The 25,348-nt window shown below is 32.8% G+C and overlaps 1 protein-coding gene across 2 annotated transcripts in view; it reads right to left on the reverse strand.

Moving 5' to 3' along the window:
* The window catches only part of LOC149078510 (disintegrin and metalloproteinase domain-containing protein 11-like), a 194,109-nt gene that overhangs the window by 3,912 nt on the left and 164,849 nt on the right, over positions 1-25,348 (reverse strand). For both annotated transcript variants that reach the window (XM_089240620.1, XM_089240619.1), the window contains 15 exons: positions 23,695-23,776; positions 22,093-22,186; positions 20,254-20,305; positions 15,896-16,004; positions 15,543-15,614; positions 15,247-15,342; positions 13,639-13,719; positions 11,734-11,848; positions 10,696-10,804; positions 10,123-10,242; positions 9,600-9,678; positions 8,048-8,143; positions 7,239-7,461; positions 4,055-4,157; positions 2,249-2,404 (listed from right to left, as the gene is read on the reverse strand). In XM_089240620.1, the coding sequence (XP_089096746.1) occupies positions 2,249-2,404; positions 4,055-4,157; positions 7,239-7,461; positions 8,048-8,143; positions 9,600-9,678; positions 10,123-10,242; positions 10,696-10,804; positions 11,734-11,848; positions 13,639-13,719; positions 15,247-15,342; positions 15,543-15,614; positions 15,896-16,004; positions 20,254-20,305; positions 22,093-22,186; positions 23,695-23,776 (1,587 nt within the window). The remainder of the gene's footprint in view (positions 1-2,248; positions 2,405-4,054; positions 4,158-7,238; positions 7,462-8,047; positions 8,144-9,599; positions 9,679-10,122; positions 10,243-10,695; positions 10,805-11,733; positions 11,849-13,638; positions 13,720-15,246; positions 15,343-15,542; positions 15,615-15,895; positions 16,005-20,253; positions 20,306-22,092; positions 22,187-23,694; positions 23,777-25,348) is intronic.

A 25,348-nucleotide genomic window follows, 5' to 3' on the forward strand; every position in this document is an offset into this window, starting at 1 on the left:
AAAACAAATTGAAAAAATACTGTAGTAGAGAGATTTACTATCATTTCAAGTAGCTTATTGTTGCACTGTATTTAGAATCGTTCTAAAGAATGGAAATGCTCTAATAATAACTTTCACTTAATATTTCCATGTGTTTCTTGTGAACTTATTTTCTGATAAAATCTTATAAAATTTCTTCAAATAGGGGAAAGTTGCCAAATTTGGATTGGTGCCCAATTTGGACCACCACCACTTTTTCTCAAAAACAGGAAAAGATAATTGCTTTTACTTAATACCAGAGAGTATAGAACTAAATGAATAAGTGTGCATGACAAACAAATGATATTTTCAATTGAACTTTGCCTTTTTGTTTTTTTATGATTACATATTGTATCTCTGCAGCCATTTGTTGCTATTTTTTACTATTTTTCTTAAGGCTTCCAGAACTTATTTTTAAAGGGAAGTGTTATTTTGTTACTTGATACACGTTCCCAAACCTTTTGCCTCTACTTTTAGTGATCAGTTAATTAAAGCATCTTTGAATGGTTATTAATAATGAAGTGCTATTTGAAAAATAGTGAAGTTTCCTAAATTGGACCATTTGAAGTTGCTTAATTTGAGCCCATTCAAAAGGTGCAGATTTCTTTGAAATAAGATATTTTCTGATAAGCCAATTAAAAATTAATAATTATGTTCAAGTTGGCTTAAAAGATGAATAAGAAAAAAAAAAAGAAGAAATCTTTGATATTGGACAGGTCCAAGACTGGATACATGTATTAGAAATAAGAGCTTGGAAGGCATTATAGAGTTATCTTTTATTATCTATTATTTTGATAATATTGATGTTTTTTTTTTGTTTATATTGCAGTTATTTTTTCCTCCTAAATATTTTAAATTATTCATAATGCTTGTGAAAAAGTATTTTTGGCCAAAAAAATGTTTTAAAACTTTGATTTTAAACTTTTTTGACTATTAGTTCAACTTAGGGCATTGGTGGTCCAAATTGAGAAACTAGTTTCCTAAACCTTACTGATTTTATTTATTTATTTTTTGTTTTCTTGTTATAATTTGGAAATAAAATTAGATATAAAAATTATTCAACTATATTTTCAAGCATAAATGTTGTACTTATCATCCTACTCAATTTGATAATTCTTAGCGAAATAGCTTAATAGTAATTGAACAAAATGTCTGAAGTGGTGTAATACATGCAACTCCTACTGCTGATAATGTGAGCATGTGAGCCAAAGAAACTGGATTGATGAAGTTAACTGCTAATTAGATTATGATATTGTAACATCATGCTAAAAATTATGCTCATCTATTATCAACAGTAATATGACATTCATGTACTATATATTTTTTTTCGAACTTGGATATCTCCCTTTATCGAGCAATAGCATTAAGATATTTATGGCTTTTTTGAGATTTTATTTTATGCATGAGAGCTTTAAAAGTTTGGACTGATATAGCCCAGTAAGATCAGTAACCAACTAAAGAAAGAGAGGGGATGAGAATGACAGAAGAAATGATGGGTTTATGACAGAGGTTCTCAACCTTTGGAAGCCTTTGGTCTGGTTCATTTCTTTTTTGTGAGTGGAAGACTAAGTTGCACACATGACTAATGGAAAATAAATAAGCAAAACTGAAACAGTAGCCAAGAATGAGAAAAATGAAACTCATGGGCCCCATTTGAAATGTTAGGGCTCAATACTGGGCCATGACCCGGCAGTTGAGAAACACTGGTTTATGAGATCAAAACTCAATTTATCTGTACAAACAATTTAAAAAAACAGAGAACAACAACAAACAAAACAATGACTACTCTTCAAAATGTAGATAGAGCTAGCATCCTGTAACTTTCCATCCTACAGAGAGGAAGTATTCCAGAGGATGTAAATTGTAGTAACAAAGAACAGTGGTAAATTGCCCTTTGGCAATATGACCAAAGTTGGACTTTACTATTAAGAAAGAAAGAAAGTTTTGAAAGTGACAGTCATTAATTCCTCATTGTACTTTCTATGTATTAGTTAACAGCTTTCCAATGAAAAATCACAATTTATTTGGCTTAAGAAACAGAATTTTTGATAATTTGCTTCTCCTTTCATTTGTAAATTAAAACAGCTCTAATCATAGTTTTCCAAGTACTGTGTGCTTTCTTGCTTTGTGACAAATATGAAAATATTTGTTCTTCAACCACAATGCATTATTCACAGAGCGATAAAATTTTTTTTTACTTTATGAAGCATACAAGGACAGATTATCTCACCTATAGGAAGGCATACTTCCGAAAGTAATGATACGGTTTACATTCTCCTGGGAGGAACTATCTTCAGCCTTGATGGAACTAGTTGATGCAGGGAACTTTCGATTCATGTGCTTTTTGACGTGAGTAGAGTCTGGTTTAGGCATAGAGCTCTGTCTTCTGAAAAAGAAAAAAAAAAGAATACATACAGCTGTTGTTAATTCATAAAATATGTATTTTTGTGATGAATCAGCATAGTTCCTTTTGTGACATGCTCATAATCCAAAACACTCATATATTAAAGCAAGCTTTTCCATAAGAAATGATGAAAATTCAAATGAATCATTCCACAACCACCAGTCATGATTCTTTTTTTTTCCAAAGGTAAAGTGCAAGTTGATCCATTTTATATTACTGTATTATTACTTATTCGATATTAAAGCTCAAATATTTTTGGAACTATACAAAAGAGCTGGGGTATTTTCCACCCCATGCTTGCAGGAAGACCCAACCAGAGAGTGAGACTGTCTTTTATAGGCTTCTGCCTAGAATTCCACTTCTGCAGCTAGTGGCATCTTAACAAATGGGCTCCAAGTCAGACAAGAGGCCCTAAACTATTGAAGGCTATAATAGGCATATGAATACAATATATATTTATTTTCTATTTGGTCTTTCATTAAAATAATAAAAGCAGTCCCAAAGAATGCTTGTGCTCTTGAACTGATCAAGACAGTTGTGATCATATAGTGTGCAATGGACAATGCTAATGCACAAAGCCTCTTATAAGGCTAGTTCTAATCTAGAAAAGTTTTTCTACTCCTACTGCTTATACTGAGCTATAACAAATAAATTACTCATATTGTGTGTGTGTGTGTGAAAGAGAGAAAGAAATCTTCAGTTTAATTTTAATGGGTTTAAATCTGTTAAAATTTTCAAAATTTCTGCTTGTAATGTGAGACGCTGTTTCTCTATTTAGTCAAAATTTGTCAAAATTGTTTTTTATTGATTCACCAAGTTATTGGTAATCTGAAGTTTTACTGTATTTCAATCATAATTTAAAAATATATAATCAAACATTATAAAAATATAGCAAAAGCCCTTTGGGTAAAATTAAATTGAACATAAAATCACAGTGATCTTTAATAATTGACACTCAGATTATCATATCAATAAATAAGAAAAAAAAGATCAAATATCTGCGTATCCAGTTGAAAAATAAATCATAAATATTATCCATTAAATACCCAAATAAATTACTACAGATTCAATGTCTGTAAAGTTATGTTTATAGACTATTACTTTTCTATTCAGAAATACAGATTGGTTTGAAATAAGACAAATTGGAAGAAATATCAGACATGAAATAACCCAATTTAATATCATTCTCCCATGTAAAACTATTATTAAAAAAAAAGCAATAAATGCATCTATTTGGGACCATCTTTTTGTGTGTTGTTTTTGTGGTACGTGTTTGTATGTACGGATACAAACACATATCATGCTCAGCCACCTTGTTAGGCATTTCGCCTGTTGTGGTGTTGTATTGGTATTTATTTGCATTTATAATGAAAGCATAGTTCAATATCTTGAAAAAGAAAACTAGAGGGGAAAAATGGGAGGTATATTGCCTTGCATTTGAAAGATTTGAAATATTAAGCTGGAGTATATTATCATTTTGATTTCATAATATTGAGTTATCAGTATCATGAAATATCAATTAATATTATATTTTTCAACTTTTGCAAAGACATTTGAATGATAGGTTTCATGAATTCCATTATACGCTGATCAAATTATATGATTTAAAAACAATGAAAATCAATTACTTACCTGTAACAGGTGGCCAACAAAGCAAAAAATATAAAAACGCCACCTACAACACACACGAGCACTATCACCAGAGATGGAGTACTCAAAACGTCTTTTTTCCCAACTAGATTGGATAGAAAAATGCATAATTAAAAATATATACCGAAAACAGCTTTTGCGTCAAAAACAATCAGAGATTTTATCAGTAAGGTTCTCATTTGTAGTGAGGTAAGGGAAGGCTAAGATTACATATGTAAACATAGTCGAACCTTCTAAATGTATTTCCTCAGCACCAAGTGATATCCCATCATGCAAAATATGTAAAAAATTACTTAATTCAATTTGTCAACAGTGTACAGTACTCAAATGCAATGTTTATTTACACGATTCCCATCAATATCAGTCATCCTTTGCACTATTTAAAATAACTACAGGAAAGGAAGGAGTAAGTGACACCCATCTAAATATACACACAAATTTCGATTTTTTTTTTCTGAGTGCAAAAAGATTGTCACAGTGCCACTGCATATATACTCTGTGCCATGGTGCAAGGTTGGTTCAGTTCCGAGTGAACTAACTATGTATGCACATCATGTTTAATGCACAGACCTTGTCTGACGGACAGCAAGAGTACATCATTAAAAGAATATGGAATACTGTCTGAAAAAGATATTCGCCCTGGAAGAAAAAATTGTTAGAAAATCAAATCAAATCAAAAAAATCATCACAGTGTATGTAAAGTGTGCTTTTACATTTTACTAGTTGAGAAAGGCATGACATCTCATAGTTTCAGTTTCTTTAATGATACTTCCTTGTAGTCAGTAAAATTAAACAATCCCATAATACCTAAATTATTGAGTTTTAGGGTCTTATCAGGATCTATCATTGATCTCATACACAGAGAAAAAAGTAGACAGTACTAGGGGGACGAGAAGTCCTGGACACGTCTTAAAAATTGATAATAAATTAACCAATTTAAATAAAGCAAGTGTGGTCTGCACTAGAATACTTATAATAGCCATTTTTTCTCCTTCTGATAAATTCAAAAAGAAAAAAAATTTCACCAAAAGTTGGTGCTTTAAAAAGAAAAGACATAACACATAAAATGCAACACCGTCAGTTGCGTGGAATTTATTCAGAAATAAAAATCAACTACATAAAGATCAAGTCCACCACCCACACACAGGACATTCTTTCTTTCTTTCAAACTGAACATGGCCTAAGCTGTATTGGCTTTAGCTAATTTTAGCCATTGTCAAGGAAGCAGGGCCATGTCAGAGAAAACTTTATTAAAGACAATTAAATGTATGTGCACAGAATTTCATACATACAAAATATCATGGCTCAAAAAATGAAAAAAAAAAACAATGAATTAATACAAACATACAAAAGCAGTGCAAAAATTCAAAAAAAAAACAATTCAAAAATACCAAAAAAAAGGATACATGGATTAAATGCTTAAAACACCTAGCAGAAATTGAGAAAACACAAGAGGGAAAAGCACAAAAAAAAACATATACATGTGCATACATTGTATATACAATAAAATTATGTCATCAAAGAGGGAAGTAAAATTGACAAGGGATCAGACAGTGCAACAACAAAAAATTCTTTAATTGAACTATTGTTCACTCAAGAGCCCCTCATCATCAGACTTCTCAGCATATAAAAGAACTGGTCGCCTGATTCTCGAGGACCTTATCATGATAGCGCTGGTTTTGAGTGTTATGGTCAATGGGTCTCTTTGTACCAGATTTGGATTTGCTTCCATGAATTTCACCAAGTTTGTGATCTTTATCATTAGAGCTTGTCTTTCTGGTATCTGTCTCCTCCAATTGTCAATGTTTCTAATTGCTGGAACATATTGGTGGTATGGTGCAGCTGCTGGCAATTTGGTGGAATAATGCAACTTTTTCTCACACCCACAAGTCTAAAACACTTCAGACGCTTGGGTTACATAAAATTATCACATTTCAGTATGAGTTTCTTTTCACCTGTTTAGATGTAACCTGAGCAAAAAAGGGCACTAATATTGAAATGTGATTGTTTTATGTTAGACAAATTGTCATACACATTAATTGTGCACTGTTTGCGTTGCATTCTATGTGTTATGTTGAGTTTTCCTTTTTACAGCTCCCTGTATGTGAAATTTGAATTCTTTTAATTTATCAAAAAGAAAAAAAAGCTCTAAGCTATGACAAGTATTTTAATGAAAATCTCACCTTTTTTGTCAATTAGTTGATTTGTTACTAATTTTTTAAATGTGTCCAGGACTTCTCATCCACCCTGCATTCCCATAACTAAATGCTATATTTTACAGCAGCAGTTTAAAATTTAAAGAACATGCATCATTTGGTGGGAGTGAGAAAGTCATCTTGAGGGTGAGAGCTGGGAAAATGTTCTGAGATGTATTGTCTATTCAGTGCATGGGGAGTTGAGACTGTAAAATAAATATCACTGGGGTTGCAGCTCAGTAAAAAAGTAAAAAATCATTTACTATTTTACTAACAACACATGGAATGCAAAAACGAAAACTTGTTTAAAACAAGTGAATATTTATTAGAGACTTGAAGAGAATACTTAAATTTGGAACAGTTAAAAAAAAAACTTTGGATCTCATTTAGGGAAAAATTATACTTAAATTCTTTTTCGACCACATACAAAATTCAGTTCAAAATATGACTGAATATATGTATATAAATATACAGTCAAACTTCAATACCACAAAGTACTTCCAGCAATCAGTATTGCTTTGAGATATCGTTCCCCCTCATGCCAAATCACAAATGTCCAATGTCCTTAGGGAAAAAAGAATGTGGGGGGGGGGGGAACGTTTGAATATTTACTCTACTCATGTTACATAAGTTATTTTCCTAAATGTTTTGTAACGTGTTTCAATAGGGATACATATTCACATCTCATTTAAAACTTAGTAGCAAAATAAGGTAACCAACCAGCTGATAAAAAAAAGAGGAAAATTTGCACATTCATGATTTTGACAGACCATATAGGCTATAGCTATGATTTATCTTAAAAATATCATATGGGGAAGCAAAGATCAAACCTACTTTGAGATACTGAAAATTTGTATGATGTGAGTTTAATTTATCAAAGTCTGACTATTATATACATTAGATACATACATACATATTTATAAAAAATGTAGTTAAGGCTCATTTGTGTGAAGAATTGGATGAACACTAACCACCATAAGGCACATTAGACTTCACAGTCTTATTTCTCCAGTCAGCTACACTGTCCACAATGGCTTTAACAGTTGTGTAGCCAGCGGAGAAATCAGGCTTCTCTAATGCACCCTCTGGACCAGAAGTATGGTCCAATATAACTTTCCTCGTATCAACAACTTGGCTGCAGTCATACAAAGTATAGCCTTCATCGCAAAAACATGTATTGATGTTAGAGCATACCTAAAATATGAAAGAAAAAAAGAGCAATATTTAGAAATATTTTGCATGGATAGTACACTGCCCAACCAAAAAAAAAAAGTTTTTCACTACAACACTTTGTGGGATCGTCACTTTTAACAAAAACCAAACACCCATTTGACACTGCATTAATTTTACATGGCCATGCAGTATTTCAACACTTACTTTTAGCCATATTTGGATCAATAATTCACCAAGATCATTGGTAGATCCAGAAAGAGTCATAATTGTTAGAGAAGAAAATATCCATTGATGAATTAATATGATCAAGTATGCTTAAATATTTGGCACACTTTGATTTTGTTCAATCTCTGACTCTCGTCTAAAACAACAGAAATAGCCCAAATCACAACACCTGTTCTGGTGGCTTGTACAGCAGGTGCAGTAAAATGTGTTATGACTTCAGGGATGTGATATGCCAGGCACTGTAGCAAATTATATCAGCAAGATATTGTACATATAGCATACATATAAATACATTTTTATATGTACAATGTGTATAGATATGCAGCTAAAGAGATTTAAAAAAGAATAAAGGAGAACGTATATATGAATGATCATGTCTTACCCCTCGTCCAGAACAAGGCAAAGCAATATTATTAGATGGACAGGACCCTGGCTCAATGAAAAGCTCAGCTGATACACACGATTGATTGAAACACACCTGAGAGGGGGGAAAAAAAGGAAAAAAATAATGAAAGATCATCAACTTATTTATACTCAGTTCATCACAAAGGAATACCCCCACTATATGGTGATTTTATTATCTACTCTGATGCAGTTACAGCTAGGAAAATTCTTATATGTGATACCACTAAATAATCAGACTTTTTATATTACAAGAAAACGACACCAGCAATAAATTCATATGCCATTGCAGATGTTTAAGCAAATTATATCAGCAAGATATGCACCAGTGGGCATGTCATTGCACACAACTGAAAAAAAAAGCACTGCTAATGGTTTTCAAAGCAGTCATAACCTTAATAGCCTAGCAGTGTGGTACAATGTTACCTATTGTTTAAAAAAATATTATTCAAGAATAAACGATACATGAGATTTCAATGAAAAATAAACCAGAAATATAAACACTAACAACCACATCTACATTAAAGATACATAACCACTGTCAAATAACAACTCAGGGTATTTGTCAAGAAATGTATAGAATATGATTATATACTTTGGAATAATAATACAAGATGATTTGAAATGGGCATTTCATTGTGAGAAAGTAATTAAAAAATAATAAATTTTACAGGTATTTTATATAAACATAGAGATATATGTTTATATAAAATACCTGTATGTGTCAATAAAAAATTCCTCAAAGAAGTATTTTATGCATAGATATATTCAATTGTGTATAATGGAATTTGTTCTTGGGGGAGGGGGGGGGGGCGACATACAATAGCAACATGTATCAATAGAATAAGATCCCAAATAACAAATACTTCTAACCGAAATAAAATAGAATGCCATACATTAACCCTTACACAAAATTATATGTATAGGAATGGAAAATTTACATTATTAAATAATAATTGGCTGATAAAAAACCAAAATAGAAACTCAGCTAGTTATATAAAAATATATCATGTCCCAAAAACAAATAAAACAAGTTAAAAAAAACTACTATACAGTTCCAAAAATATTGAACTATTTCCATAGCATTAAAAATACAATTAACGTTACAAATTCCACAAAAGACCACAAATTATAAAAAACTTAAACTATGCATATATATAATACAGCGAGATTCATTTACTGTTGAAAAAAAATGAATTTTATCAAAAAAAAAAAACATACACTATGATCTCTCACTATTTCCACCTGAATGTTACGCAGATAAGGTTAGTGAGTGCAATACGATTATTAGCCAACCAAAATACCATAGCAATCAATGCTGTTACACTATAACAACTTCAAGTATATGTCTCATTTAGACCTGATAGAAGGATAGCAAAATCCCTATAGGTCACAAAGTGTGTGTTCATTTTTTTTCTTCTCTTTATTGTTTTTTGATCTATATTGTACTGCTTTGTGTTTTAACATTCACTGTGTTTATTGTATTTTTATCTGATTATGTGTGTATTTGAAAAAAAAAAAACTATACAAACCTTGCCTTCAGAACATTTTGTCCCATCTCTCACTAAACCAAGATCAGGTATGTCTTTGGTTATTGTTCCAGATGTTACTCTATAGAAAAGAGAGGGAGGGAGAGAGGAAAAATTTCTCATTAAAAAACATGAAATAATAAAACATCAAAATTCATATAAACTTTTATGGCATAAGGAATCCTTTAATACATGCATATGTTATAACTTCTTTTACTGAAACCTACTTCAAAATTAGTTCTATGTGTGCTTTATAACAGATAAGGCTGTTTATCATATAACACAGAATAACAGAATATTTTATGAAACAATTATTTTCCCCCTCATTCCTTCTCCTTTCTGCATATCAGAAATATTTCTACCACCTGTTGGATTTTCCAGTAAACATTATAACTTTAATTTAAATGTGTTGAAAAAAAAAGCAATTAAAATAATGTCACTTATCCTTCATACAGCAAACAACAGTGTGTGGTTTTCTTTTTCTCCTTCAAAATTTAGGAGCCAAAAAAAGATCTAATTTACTTACTTGCACTCAAACTCTTGACCAGCAATTGATGCAATCGTGCGTGTGTATTTCTTGTCCATTCCAGATATCATAGGTGCTCGAGATCCCCTCTGGCATTGCAAAGAGCCACACCTCACATTTCTGGTCATGGAAAAAGAATGTATTTTGTTACAATTTTTTTAAATATTTTTTAATTCAGTGTTCATGATTGACAAGTTATATAACTATGATAACAAACGTATTTCAGTTAATGAAATTAGCAATTTTTGGCAAGAAATTTTGGACATTTGTGGGAATTTAACCGTATATATACCATGTGCACATTCCTCTACAGAATTTCTAATACATTGCGGCTGCAATCCTCACAAAGAATTACACATCCTGTTCCCCTTGGATACATAAAAGTTGGAAATCCCTGATTTAATAGATTAAAAAAAAAAAATCTAATATATCTTTTTATGAGCAACATGATTTTTTTACCTCAAAATCTGTGAATGATTTTGATTAAAAACGATTCTGGTAAACAATTTTAATGTTTTTCTGAGTTTGAGAAATGGGACAAAAATTTACAGAAATATTTTTTCCAAAACTCACTCCTCTGTGCACTTGATAAAACCTCCATTATTGTCAGGTCCACAGTGGCCATTGATACTCCCTTGGGTGTTGAACTGCTTGAAACATTCAAATTCAGATGAGACAGCACCTACATACACATGAGAAAATAAATAAAAAATATTAATAGCTATAAGAATTAACAAAAACGAAAAATGCTGCAACATTAAATTTTTTTTTTCCAAAATAAACCCAAATTGATGCATACATTTAAAATATTCATAATTGTATATTATAACTTTAGAGTGACTTTTATAAATAAAAAATGTGACTATAAAGTGCATTCATTTTATTCTTCACTAATTGCGTACAGTGATACTTTCCTTGGCTAACAAATTTTTCAACTACTGAATATTTGATGCTTTTCAGATTTTGACAAATGAGTGGATTTTGTCAACAAACGTTCTAGTTGTAATGGATGCATGAAGTAACATAACACAGTTCCACTGTAAAAGCTGAATGTTTGTGCCAATCATCATCACAGTTGTTGTCACTCAAGCCCAATTAATCCATGTTTACCTTAGAATCACTTTTCATAAGAGCTTCACTGGGTTATGTACATTGTGCAAAATAAAAAGATCTTCAGTGTTTCATTTACTTTAAATTCTTCTTCATCTGAATTTATATTTTTCACATATTTTTTCTTATATTTTTCATATATACATTTTCAAGTATTTGGGAAATGTATTACTTTCAAATGTTAATAACTTTAGAAATACAAATGGAAAAGGTAAATATATTTTCATGATAAAAACATTCAGAGAAATATTAAGGAAAATTTAGTGTATTTCAGGAATAAAAATATAATATTTTCAAATAGAGAGCGTTAACTCATCTTCATCAGAAGGTGAATAATCTGTGAATTTATGAATGCCTTCTATTACAAAGCACAGCTTGTATAGCATGTAAAAAGAAGGGGCAATTCATTATCAATGAATTATGATAAGAGTTGGGAGTGAATTTAGTGGGAAAATATAAAAATGGGCAAATTACTTTCATTACATTGGTGATATAACCTACCATATCCCCACAAATAAGCACACTGGTCATCATGAGTAGGACAGGTACCATGGAAGCAATACCCTGCACCATTATTGCAGGAAACTCCATTCTTCTTAAACAAGTCAGCTGGACACTTGAGAAATAAATTGATATAAAATCAGAATAGAGTATCATAATTTATTTGACTGTTATTGATCTTTGGTGGGTATATGTTGGGTAATAATATCAATACTCAATAGAAATATTAATGTTTGGGTATGAAAAAAATTATGTTATGATCACACAAGCATATATTTCTATGAATAAATTTGAAAAAGAAAAAAAGAAACAGTAAACCTGTTTTTAAAAACTGATAATTTCTAATAACAAATAATTTAGTTACAGTTTACAAATGTTCAAATAATTAATTTGTAAATCATTAGATAATAAATAAATATAATCAATAATAAATAAATATAATGAGTATAATAAAAACCATTAAATCATCAAATAGATTCATTGATTAAAAAAAATTTTCACATAACTTATTTTTATTAGTGTTGATTTGATTTTAGTTTAAATGTTACCTAAATATATGCCATATAAAACAGATTATTTCATGAAATTAATTGTAGATTAACTTACGAGTAATTGCACATTGTGGAGGTTAATTGTATGCTGTGGATTACAATTAATAATAATCGTAACCATAGTTATTATTATTTTTTTAATTTGGAAAAAACACACGCAAATGCAAATAATATACAAATTAAGACAATAGAGCAAAACAAAAGAAAACATACACTCTGCAGTTCTTAGGGACCCAATCGGTCCATCCCAGAGCTTAATGAATTTTTTCCATAATCAGAAAGCAACAGTAATTATATTTTGTGTAACTTTTTTCTTTTCTTTTTTTCTCTTTTTTTTTCCTTTTTATTTATTATTATTATTTTTTAGTTTCATTCAAAGCTTGTCTTAGCATTTATTTTATACTTTCAATGAATGCTTCGAAATTTGAGATAGATTTTGCAAATGTAAGAATTTCTTCCTTGAGATGTTTATTAACTGTTACTTCAGACAATTTTTTTTCCGAATGGCTGGTCCCAAGTAATTCATACTTTTTTGTATAAGGTATTTATGTGTTTTTGGTGTTGAATAAAAGAAACTGTACCTATTTGAAGTTCTATCATTGTAATTTATAAGAAAATAATTGTGATTCTTTACCAAGTAATAATACATCTGAATTAAGTAGGTTTGCATTACTAAATGTTAAAATATTGCATTTTATACAATTGTAAATGTTATTTAAACTTTTGATATTATCCTGGTAAGCACCTCCCTATACTGTTATTGTGTAAGTTACTCTTGATTGGACCTATGCATGGAAGACTGTCTTTAGGGGTTCCAGACTTATGATTTTTCTCAATCTATATAATACTGTTATATGTTTCCTAATTTTACTACAAAAATTGTTTGTGTGACTATTCCATTTCAGATTGTCTTGTATATAATAACGCCTAAATATGTATATTCTCTCACTCCTTCTATATGATAGCAAGAACAGCTTTGGGGAGAATATTCACAAGTGTGTAATTTTATTGATGTTTAGGTTTCAGGTTTTATATCTCTAGTTTTTAGATGCATGAATTTTTTTTTTTCAATGTTTGGGAGTAATTTGTGTTTTGTTATCCACATGTTAATCTGTTTAAGGCCATCTTCAACTTTAGTAATCAAGTGGGAAATATTTTTATCTTCTTCATACAAAACAGTATCATCTGCAAAAGACACTATCTTACCATGCAATTTTAGACAGCATTAATCATTAATGTAGATTAAAAAAAAAGAGTGGGGCCTGAGTACTGTTGTCTAGTTAATTACAACAATATTCAAAACAATGTTTCTATCAATATAAATGACATAATTTATGTTTTTAACAGAATTTACCTGTCCATCTTTGCCATCACAAAGCTCGGGTATATCACATTCAGTAGCTGCAGGACGACAAGGATGACCAGGAGCACGTAGCTTTTGTAGAGACAAAATTAATTAATTAATCAATCAATCATCACAAAAAAAATTCTTAATGAATAATACTTTAGACACATTTTAAGAGAACCTAACAACCTACTTGCAATGAGTGTAACTAAAACTTGAAGTGACTATAATATAAAAAAAAGACTAAACTATTCTACATTATGTTTTCCCTTTGATTTCAGTGCTCTCTAAAAGATTAATTGATTAAATTGTAAAAATACAAATGCGAGGCAAAATGCGAGTGGCTGGAAAAAAAAGGTGACCATAACAATTATTGATGCTATATATTTCTAAAATACAGCAACCCAATTAAAAGCTGCTATGGTGGTCGAGTGGTCATAGTGACGGCAGGTCCCGGGTTCGAACCCCACTGTCGCCATAGTGGTGGTCAGCTGAAATTGGTTTTCTGTGGTTCCCAACTGCAAGGCCGAATGTGAGCCGATCTCCCCTTCAAAAAGTCTCGCCACAGAGAGCAACAAACCTACAAACAGTACAAATGTAATTCAATCAGAACACATCACTCACTTCCCTTCTGAAATATAGATGGCAGCACTGAAAAATCAAACACAACACTACATATGTACTCAGACTGTTAGGTACACACACAGTTACACTTCCGGCACTACTCAATAGTTAGTAAATCACCCATAAATGGTGATAGACCTGAGTTGTGCTCGGTTAGAAAAAAAAGGAAAAAAAACCCCAATTCAAAGTGTTAATTGTGTTAGAATTCATGATTCCCTTAGGTAAACTATTCCATTCATTAACAACCCTATTAAAGAAAAATTTCCTGTGACACACCTCAACCTAGAATTGTCCCTTATTAAACGATACTGATGTCCCCTTGTCGAATCAGTTAATTGATGACATTAATAGTTCATGGTCCATCCTATCCATCCCCTTGAAAATTTCAAACACTTCAATCATATCCCCTGACAACTGCTTTCTTCCAATGCAAACGTATTCAAGAAATCAAGTCTCTTTTCACCTCTTCTCTGCACACCCCCGCCCCAACCAAGTCTATATCCCTCTGTAGGTAAGGTCTCCAAACCCTTATAGGATACTCCAGTCCAGGACGAATTGATCCTCAGAAAAGGGAAAGAATCACTTTTGGAGAATGCGAAGACTTTTTTAAGAATGGAACCAAGCATTTTATTTGCATTTTTGACCACAGCTGAACAGTGTTCAGAAAACGTAAGCCGCTCGTTCATAAGAATAACTAGATCGGTTATTCTAGTTGTTACATACAGAATAATACCACCACATAACTCATAAGTGAAACATGGGTTGCTCAAACCAAACTGAGTGGTCATGCACTTGTCAATGCTAAACATCGTGCTCTATTCATTTTTCCATGCTGCAATCATGTTTAAATTGGTCTGGAGAAACACAGTGTTTTTTTTTTTTTTTTTTGGTTTTAATGAGGATTTATAATTTTTTATTACTAAAGAAAATTAAAGAGAGGGTATATATTTATATGTAACTTCAAATGTGTGTAACATATTATGTATCACCTACTTTGCAATCCTCACAGCATGGTCCTGCTGAGCATTCTGCTTCTACTGTTAGTTTACAAGTTATTGGATCACAGCAAGGGTCAGACTGCAGGCATTCCTAAGAGCATGATATAAAATTATTTCATCTTCATGAAGTTTTCAGATGAACTTCGAATGGTAATCAATAAAAAAATCAATTACAGAAATGATTAAATAACATTAGTCAAAGAAAGAAAGACAACTTGTGTGTGTGCGTATATAAAACAGATATATGCTATGATTTTGCTGTCAAAAATTTTGTATATGATGCATACTTACTTCAATGCTGCCACAGTCACACTCTTCACCTTCTTCAATCACCCCATTTCCACAAGTGCGGAAATCTTCCAGCTGAAAAAACATTAATAACAGATTTAGTAACTAATCTTCAATGATTTTATAGCCCTTTACAATAGTTATAAAATAATTATTTTTCAAACATTGCAATGATATTTTCAATGTTATCAAATATATGAATGTAAAAACATATATATTGTGATAGAAGACTATCATGCATATCTAACGTATTCCATTTTACTAAATTTTTACATACAATGTTTATTTTACTTATTTTTTTTCAACAGAAAGGATGAAATTAAGAAAGAATAATAATAAACTGATTATATTCTTACTTGATTGGGCTTATTGAACAAGCAGATACCATGCCCGATTCGAAGTGCATTTATATAATCTTGAAGACTACAATTTGAAAAATGATATGGCTGGATTTTGTTTATACCTCTGGAATAAAGACAAAAATGAATTTAATTTTAAATTACTTTATGGATTGCCAAGTCACCGCACACAAAAATAAAATAATAGTAAAAATTGATATTAATTCCAAATAACTTTAAAATGCAGTAGACCAAGGGCGTAGCGAGAGGGGGGGGGACTTGGGGGTCTGGTTCCCCCCCCCCAAATGTGAGAAAATGACCGAAAAAAGGGAAAAAGATGGCCAAGTCCATTGTTCTGTCACTTTGGTCCCCCCCCCCCCAAAATGAAAGTGGTCCCCCCCCCAGAACGAAATTTCTGGCTACGCCCCTGCAGTAGACTATCAGCTATCATAGCCTAATGTGGCTGAAGAGCAGGCCAGATAACAAAAAAGAAAGAAAAAAGAACAGAGTAGGTTGAAGTTTTATATATATATATAAATGCTCACTTCCTACACCATTCATACAATTAAAAACACCCTTTTCATACCAAAACCCTTTCCTATTTACATTTTCTGATGTCTTAGTACAGGTCAGTACGTTACAAATGGTAGGTGTTGCATGTTTCAAAAATTTCTGACTGAAAAAGGAAATCCAAAGAAAGTCAAAAACCAATTTTTTGAGATAAATTTTGAAATGTCTATACAGGAAACATAAAATCATGTACAATATACAATGGGATCCGAAAATTAAGCCTCTGACATTTTGTCCCTGGCACGTTTCATTCCCCGTACATTTCGTCCCGGACATTTTGCCTGCCCTGACCGTGTGAGTAAGTTAGTTATTGTGTGAGTGACAAAGTGATTGGGTGAGTAACCATATAAATGGATGAATGAGTGACCTCATAAGTGGGTGTGTGACCAAGTGAGTGATGATACAAGTGACCACATGAGTAAGTGAGTATGAGAGACCGTATGGTTTAGTGGATGGCCATATGAATGATCAAGGAAGTGACTGTGTGAGTGAGTGACCATGTCAATGACCAAGTGAATGTGTAAGCAACTACACATTAGCCATCAAGTGAATGACCATATATGTATATATATAATTAGGTGAGTTGCCATATAACTTGTCAAGTGAATGACCGTATGAGTCACCAAATGAGTGAACATATGGCATGCACTTGGTCACTCATATGACCACTCATGCTCACACTTTATCACTCATATGGTCATTCACTCACACAGACAGACATGACCGGCCAGAGAGACCATCTTGGGATGGTTTGCGTTCTCTCCCAAAGGGATGGACTCAGTCACACACACAGTTAATCCCTTGATCATTGATATGGTCATTCATTCAACCATGCAGTCACTCACGCTCACTTACTCATGCTGTCACTCACCCACAGGGTCATTCATATGGTCACACACTTGGTCACTCTTAGATACTCGATCAGCCAGGCAAACCAGCATTTTGGCACCCTTGCCATGTAGAAGCAGTTAAAGGGTGAATTCGGCACCACTTCTGGCCCAGGCACCAGACCCCCCTGTTCCCCCAAGTTGTGGTCTCTACTCACCCACTCACAATCAAATACAAATACAAATACAACGCCACAACAGGCAAACTGCCCAACGAGGTGGCTGACTTAAGATCATGGATCCCCGAGCCCCTACCTACTACTGCTAGACCACACATGCGCCCCCCCCCCCCGCGGAACCCCCCAACGAATCGGTACATGCGGGAATGTGCGTGTACGTGTAGTGCAACCTGACGTAAAGTTTGTTTCTGTGTAATGCTTGTTATGTGTAGTGCTGTCATCTGCCCCCAGTTTTACTAACTATGAGTGAAGTGTTATGGTTGAATGATTTATCGTTGTAGGACTGTTGCTCTCTGTGGCGAGACTTTTTAACGGGGAGATCGGCCCGCATTTGCGCCTTGAAGTTGGGAACCACAGAAAACCAACTTCAGCCGACCACCACTGTGGGGTTCGAACCCGGATCCTCGCATCACGAGTCCGGCATTATAACCACTCGACAGGCAAAATGACTGGGTGAAATTTCTGTAAGCCATACACAATATGAATATGTAAATTTTCAAAACAAACAAAACATTAACATAAAATATAGGTTTAACACTTAATTATAAAAATTATTTCAACTTGTTTTATGATTCATTGATGAATGATTGCACAAATATGAAAAGGTGATACTGTAATTGATTAGTGAATTATGTTTTAACTAGGCTGAATAGTACGGAGACCAGATAGTTGCGAGCCATAAAGTATGGAGTTAAGAGTCTACTGTTCACTATTTACGCATTTTAATTATTTTTTTTAAGAAATAAACATAATGTGTGAGACAATAAAAGATATGAAATCATAATTATTTTGATTTTCAATTTTATTCAAAAGATTAGTAGATAATTCAATTGACATATAATTATTTATTTGGACATGACTACTTAACCATACAGGCATCTCGTAAACATTTTTCTGTGGAATTTCTAATGCATTGATTACGCACAGGAATGCCTTGATTGTGTGTATGTGCATGAATGGCCTAAGGGCATGTATATGCTAGTGCGCAGATCTTGCAATGCAAGACCTCCTGCAGTGGTTCTAATCCGCTGGGTATATGTGCATGGTTACTTGTCTACATGGGTACACAAACGTCCTTTGTGTTTCTTTCTTTCCTTTGTGTTCATTGAAAAAACCGATTCCAGGTGGGTCCAGTGAAAACAGCTCAAGAATCGTTCACAACACTGTACAAATTACTGAACAACCAATTGCGAATGCTTTCATTGTATGATCCCTGCCTTTAAGTATAAGCTATATAATGCCAGAGTTGTATGTTTCATATTCGAGAAGTGCTGCCATCTTTCTTTGGCAACAGATGTGAAAGTGGCAGATGACTGAATTTTTTGTGTTATCTAAGAATAGTGTTGAAGGTCTGCCTGCTCTCTGCGGAGAGACTTTTTTAAATGAGAGATTGACTTGTATTTGCAACTCAAAGTTAGAAAATGGCAGAAAAAACAGCTTTAGCTAACCATTGGGGTTCAAAACCCAGATCCTTATGATTAGAGTTATTAGAGACATCACATGGCCACACAGCAGCATTTGAACATGACTAATAAATAACTAAAAAACTAATACACTTGACTTAAGACTGATAGAAATTTAGTACCGCCTGCCATTCAAAGAAAAAGGACCAACAGGACACAACCCAGGCACTTCAGGTACATAGGAAAGTCTAAGGAAAATTAGATCTGGTAGTATGAATTTTGGGAGTAAGTATAAAAACTGGCATGCTGGTTTTTCCAGTCAAATTGTCCCCCCCCCCCCCAGATCACCTGCCTAGGGGCCTTTTTGAGATGTCCTGAGTACTGACACAATAGCTATAATGTAATCCATGGCTCTCACATGGACAAGGTTCTAGCCCTGGGGCCTGGGACAACTGTCATCATTTTTTGCTTTTTCACGCTATAAATTAACTATAAAAAGGCCTGTGAAAAGTCTGACGGGGGAGGGGGGGGGAGGCCGCAAAAGATCCCAGTCTAAGGGCCCTGCTCCAAGATATGGGGGCCATGATGTAATCCTTTGATACTTTCAGTTACTAAGCAAAGGATGAAATAGGCCTATTCTCAAAGATACTCAAAAAAACAACTTATGAATGAAGGGAAATGACACAACCCTCAACATACTATAACTAGACCCTTACCCAGTTTTCAGTACTAAAAAAAATGAGATGCTTTTTTTTCAATCAATGGGGCGAAACAAAGAAATTTTGCACTTGGGAAAATGTAATAATGTAATAGCTATAATGTAATCCATGGCTCTCACATGGACAAGGTTCTAGCCCTGGGGCCTGGGACAACTGTCATCATTTTTTGCTTTTTCACGCTATAAATTAACTATAAAAAGGCCTGTGAAAAGTCTGACGGGGGAGGGGGGGGGAGGCCGCAAAAGATCCCAGTCTAAGGGCCCTGCTCCAAGATATGGGGGCCATGATGTAATCCTTTGATACTTTCAGTTACTAAGCAAAGGATGAAATAGGCCTATTCTCAAAGATACTCAAAAAAACAACTTATGAATGAAAGGAAATGACACAACCCTCAACATACTATAACTAGACCCTTACCCAGTTTTCAGTACTAAAAAAAATGAGATGCTTTTTTTTCAATCAATGGGGCGAAACAAAGAAATTTTGCACTTGGGAAAATTTATTGGAACTTTAAAGAGAGAAAATTGTGATGCCAATGAATGATGATTGCATTGCCCTGTAATTACTGGTATATATTAATAAGCATATTATTGGAGGAAGTTAATAGTGAAAACGTACAATATTGTTTGCTCCATAATACATCCCCACCAGTCTTCACATCTGCAGTCAGCTGAAATGAAAAAAAAGTAATAATAATAACCATAAAACTAAAGTAAAAGAAGCACAAAGAAAACATGGGATGTGCATATGCAGTTATACATATAGAATTAAATTAATTCATTCTATGTTGATGATCAATGATGTTTGATAATTTGATTTATTTATTAAATTATTTGTAACGAGATCAGCATTTTTATAAATGTAGAAAACCTTGTAGAAATTTTAGTTATTGCTCAGTACAGTGGAACTTGGTTAATTCAAATTTTTGATAATTTGAACTTTTATGAGCTTCCCTTCAATTTTTTATCTACTTCAATTCTAAAATTTCTTGTTTAATTCAAATCTTTTCCAAATGTTTTGGATAATTCGAAGTTTGAGGAGAAAAGTTGTGGTTTCTGTATGAGAGCAAATTTAGTTTGGGAAAAATTTATAAGCAATCAGACTTGTTACACCAATCTTTAACATCAAAAATACATAATTTGAAAATTCTGACGTAATTTCAGCAAACTGTTGATGTCCTTTTTTTCGATCTTGTCTTCTGGTTTGAACTGCCATACTAACATTCTGTCTGCTGAACAAAGTGAAAAGAAAGGTGGAACCAGTTTTGAAGATATACCTAGGTTTTTTACGATAGACTTTGATAAAAAATGAGTACTTCTTTCTTTGAAAACTACACCCTTTGCATGCTAAAATTAAGAAAACAGTTTTGTAACTAGTGATCAAACTTTATTAATTTATAATTATCATTAATTATTATTCTTTGAGAATATTGATGCTCAAGTTACAATTTGTAGTCATTTTACAGATCCATTGTAGATTAATTGGATAACTCTAATTTTGGATAATTCAAACTTTTTTCCAGTGACTTTGGACTTCAAATTAACCAAGTTTGACTGTATTTTAATTTTATAAATGAAGAAAAATTTGTAGAAATTTTAGTTATTGTTCAATATATTAAAAAATGTTCAGGAAATAATAAGAAATTGAATTTAAAAAATAATTAAACTTAATTATAATGTTTATTGGTATTGCACAATACATATACATTTTGTGCAAAATAAAACTAACATCACTTGCTATGTAAATTTAGCATGCCTGATAATCGCTATTCGACTTATTCAAAGAAATTGAACTGCTATGTTTGATGATAACTTTTTCTTGTGTATTTGTTGATGCTCATAACTATTTGATGCTCAAATATCCATTTACAATTTGCTAGCACTTCTGCTAAAAATGTCTTTTTTCATAGCTTTGATCCCTCACAAGTCAAGATGTCATGATATTTGAATTATTTTATGTTTTTTTGTCTATTCTTAAAAGATATAATGACTTCACAGTTTCATTACTAAATTAATAATGATAATTTACAAATTTACATGAATGTATTTTTTTCTTGGTCACTGTAGCAAATAAAATATTTGGATGTTTCAAAAGTTATTTTAACGTCTAATGCATGTAACATTCCTCTAAAACAAAGACAATAAAACAGTATTAATTGCAACTAACAACATATGCTACAATATTTTTTATTTCTATTAATACAATTTATAATTTTTGTTTCCAGAACCTTTTTGCAATATATAAGTTGAAATTTTGGAACAAATCAATGTCCAATCAAATATTTAACGTGAACAAAATTGCTTTCAGATACAAGTAACTCGTTTAGAAACAAATCAATCTTATATGCTGAGATACTACTATATAAAATTTGAATTTTGTTTCCTAAATTTAAAAAAATTGAATATACAAAATTTTGAAAGTATTTCAGCATGATGGTAAGACCAAAAAACCACTTACTTCCATTGTAATGGTCATGACTCATTCCTATGTTGTGCCCAAGCATATGAGTTACAGTACTAGCTATCGTATGTGGTGCATACATGTTGGAATGCTAAGGAAAAAGTATGGTTAATTCAGATAATTTTAAAGGTCATAAATAACAGTTCTGTGCCTCAGAACCATACTATTGTATGTTCATTTTAGTGATTTTACAGTATGAAGGGAAAACAATAATTTATCTCATTATTGGTAAAAGTAAATTGGAATGTAGTCTATAATCTGGTTTTGCTACTTCATTTAAAAATTACTGTAGCTAAAACACAATACTCTACGGGCCCTAAACTACCAGATCTCATAACTGACCAAAATGGGCATACGATAGTATGGTTCTGAGGTATAGAGTTATGCAAACATACAACAGAAAATCTCACACAATTTCTCATTGAACATCTAAACCAAACAAAAAAAAAGACATGACAGGTGGCTTTCGGATAATTTAATGAATGTATTAACACCTTATGGCTAATTAACATTTAATTTATATCCTTTATGACATGAATGTCGCTCTCCACTTGTTAATACAAGATATCTTGTATTAACAAGTGGAGAGCGACATTCATGTCATATATATAGCCCTCTGGTGGCTCGTCGTCCATGAGCTATTAGCTGATCGGTTTCACCGTCCATTGCACGGTTCCGTTCGGCATATATACGCTCTAGCGAAGGAAAATCTCTATCTCCTCTGTAGCTTAGTGGTCAGAGCACTCGTCCGGCAATCGAGGGACCCGGGTTCGACTCCCGGTAGAGGCAGAGATGAGTTTTTTCCTTCCTTAAAAAATAAACATCTGAAATAATAAATATCTTCACAACATCCAGTCTTCCGCATATCTTGTATTATATCCTTTAGATGTGTAAACCGTTACAAAACCTGTAATTGTGCACTGAATTTTTAGAGTAGGTTGTAAGTAACTCTAAGGAAAAGGAAAATAGTATTTATGCAGTAGAAAGGACATCAAATATGTAAAAGAATCAGGTGTAGTTTAAATCTTGCAATACGTGAATATATCAGAGAGAATTATTTGATATAAAAATTTATGGTAATATGTTTTATATAATCAAATACTTGCTTATTAATAAATTAATGATAGCGCTCCAAAACCAAGCTCCCAAGGAAATTTTAACAGTTTCATTGTATATTGGGTTGCTGATTTCAAAATCGATGTTGGTTTTGCCGAATTGGCTCTAGATTTTGAGATGATGCATACTCTCAGTATTTCAGTGTAGTCTGCAGCCACTATATATAATTTGTACATCAAATTTTTACTTTTAATTATTAATTTACCAATTTTATTCACTCTGTTATTAGATTTATATCATCACCAGACATTTAGTTGACATTTAGTTATATGTTTGATCTTAAGTTTGTTATTGATTTGAATATTCACACAGTTTCAATGTGATTTGTATGATGCTCATGTATTACTATTGAAATTTAATTTACACTTTATCTCAAAAACTATAGCCAATCTAATAAAACCAATGCCAGATTTGGCTTTAGCGCCCAAAAATTACTGAAATACCTTTGGGAACAAAATCAATGTTGAGTATGGTAATACACACCTCACTGACTCCTACAGCTTTGGCAGTACATATGCTGTCTGGCACAGCCATTCCAACCTCATTTCCCCTAAATTTATGGCCCCTGAAATATAAACACATAAAATTAGAGAGAGATAAAAACAGTATATTTGTTGTGTGATCAAAATATTTCACAGTTTCACTTCACTTTTGACTTCATAGTTTCAGATGAGTCATAATTTATGTATAGGGTGTACACTGTACATAATTAAATTAGCTCCGAATTGTATTATGCAGTAATTATTGATCAGAAATCTAGAAAACAAGGAAATGTCTGAATTAAAGAATGCAAAATAAATCAAGAGTAATCAATTTGATTGGAATTTGCATGATTTGTTTGATTTATTGTCTTTTCGTCCAAATAGCTACAATCGTACATTGCAATATTTCATACTTTTTTAGCAACATCAAATTGTTTCTTACCAGTATACAATTTTCATATAATTTATGAAATTTAGTTTTTATTTAACCCTTTAACGGCGTAAAAAGTTTCCTTTCTGTTTTTTTAGTTTCATTTCATAGATTTTACTTTTTTTATTATATTTATTATTATATGCAAAAAAGTCACCCACTATTAACATGTCCAAAAAAAAAAACTGTGCTTGGTCAGCCAAGGCAAGCACATACTTTGGCGTACACTTGTAATGTTGATGGTGAGGCTAAAAGATGAAGTTTGCACCTGTCTGGTGCCCCAGATAGGTGTAAATTTATTGGAAATATTGGAAGGGCTTGAAAATATTGTTCAAGGTTTAAAAAAAATAGTACTTTCTTAAGGGGCTAAGGCTAAGACGCTTTTATGTTGTTATGTATGGTTTTTTCAAGGCACTCTAGCTAAAGCTAAAGTGTCTTTAAAGGACCTGTAGGAGATATAGAGAGGGGTTATAGGGCATAATAGGAGCTAGTGGTCCCACCTGGGACAATATAATTCTTCATAATCATAGTTCAATGGAAAAAAAACATTCAAAAATTTATTTTTAAAAAAATTCGGTTGTATGTCTATTTAAATATATCGCTTCATAGGCCCCGGAACCTAGGTGGGTTTAGGCCACATGAACACTCCACACTCCGCTCTTCCACAAACAACTTTGTGAGGTCGCCGAGTTCGTAAGTACTCATCAAAATTCAATGCAATCCCACCCTGCACACGCCCCTGTGTATCGTTTAGCAATCTCTCCGTAAAAAGTTCCGCGGGTACTATCGGTGCAAATATACCCGGGTCCAGACCTACCGCGATGAATTGCTCAAAACACTGTTTTTAGACCACAGCGCGGGGTGATATTGACAGGGAAAAGAATTTTTTACGCGTTTGGACATTGAGTAGCGAGGCGCTTGGATCCAAAACTGCCTTTATCAGACGTGAGGACCCATCACGGGCCCCTCCGGAGGACGGATTTCTCACACATTCCTTGTACTTAAGTCCGACATTAGATACTTGTTATTCACCCTATTGTCATGCTCTGATGTCTGCCTACATCGAAAGTTTGTCATTATATTCCTCTAACCTTCCAACGAGCGCGTATGTATGCTTTAGGGCAGGCGTCTTCAACCCATTGCTCGCGAGCACCCCGTTGCTCCCTGCTAGTGCTCAATGCTCGTGTTCGATTTCGTGCTCGCAAGCACCTGATCAACGTTCCAG

The sequence above is a fragment of the Pholcus phalangioides genome, unplaced genomic scaffold (genome assembly GCF_987345545.1).
Source record: "Pholcus phalangioides strain wild (caught in Gottingen) unplaced genomic scaffold, Ppha-v1.0 ptg000013l_1, whole genome shotgun sequence".
NCBI classification, from domain to species: domain Eukaryota; kingdom Metazoa; phylum Arthropoda; class Arachnida; order Araneae; family Pholcidae; genus Pholcus; species Pholcus phalangioides.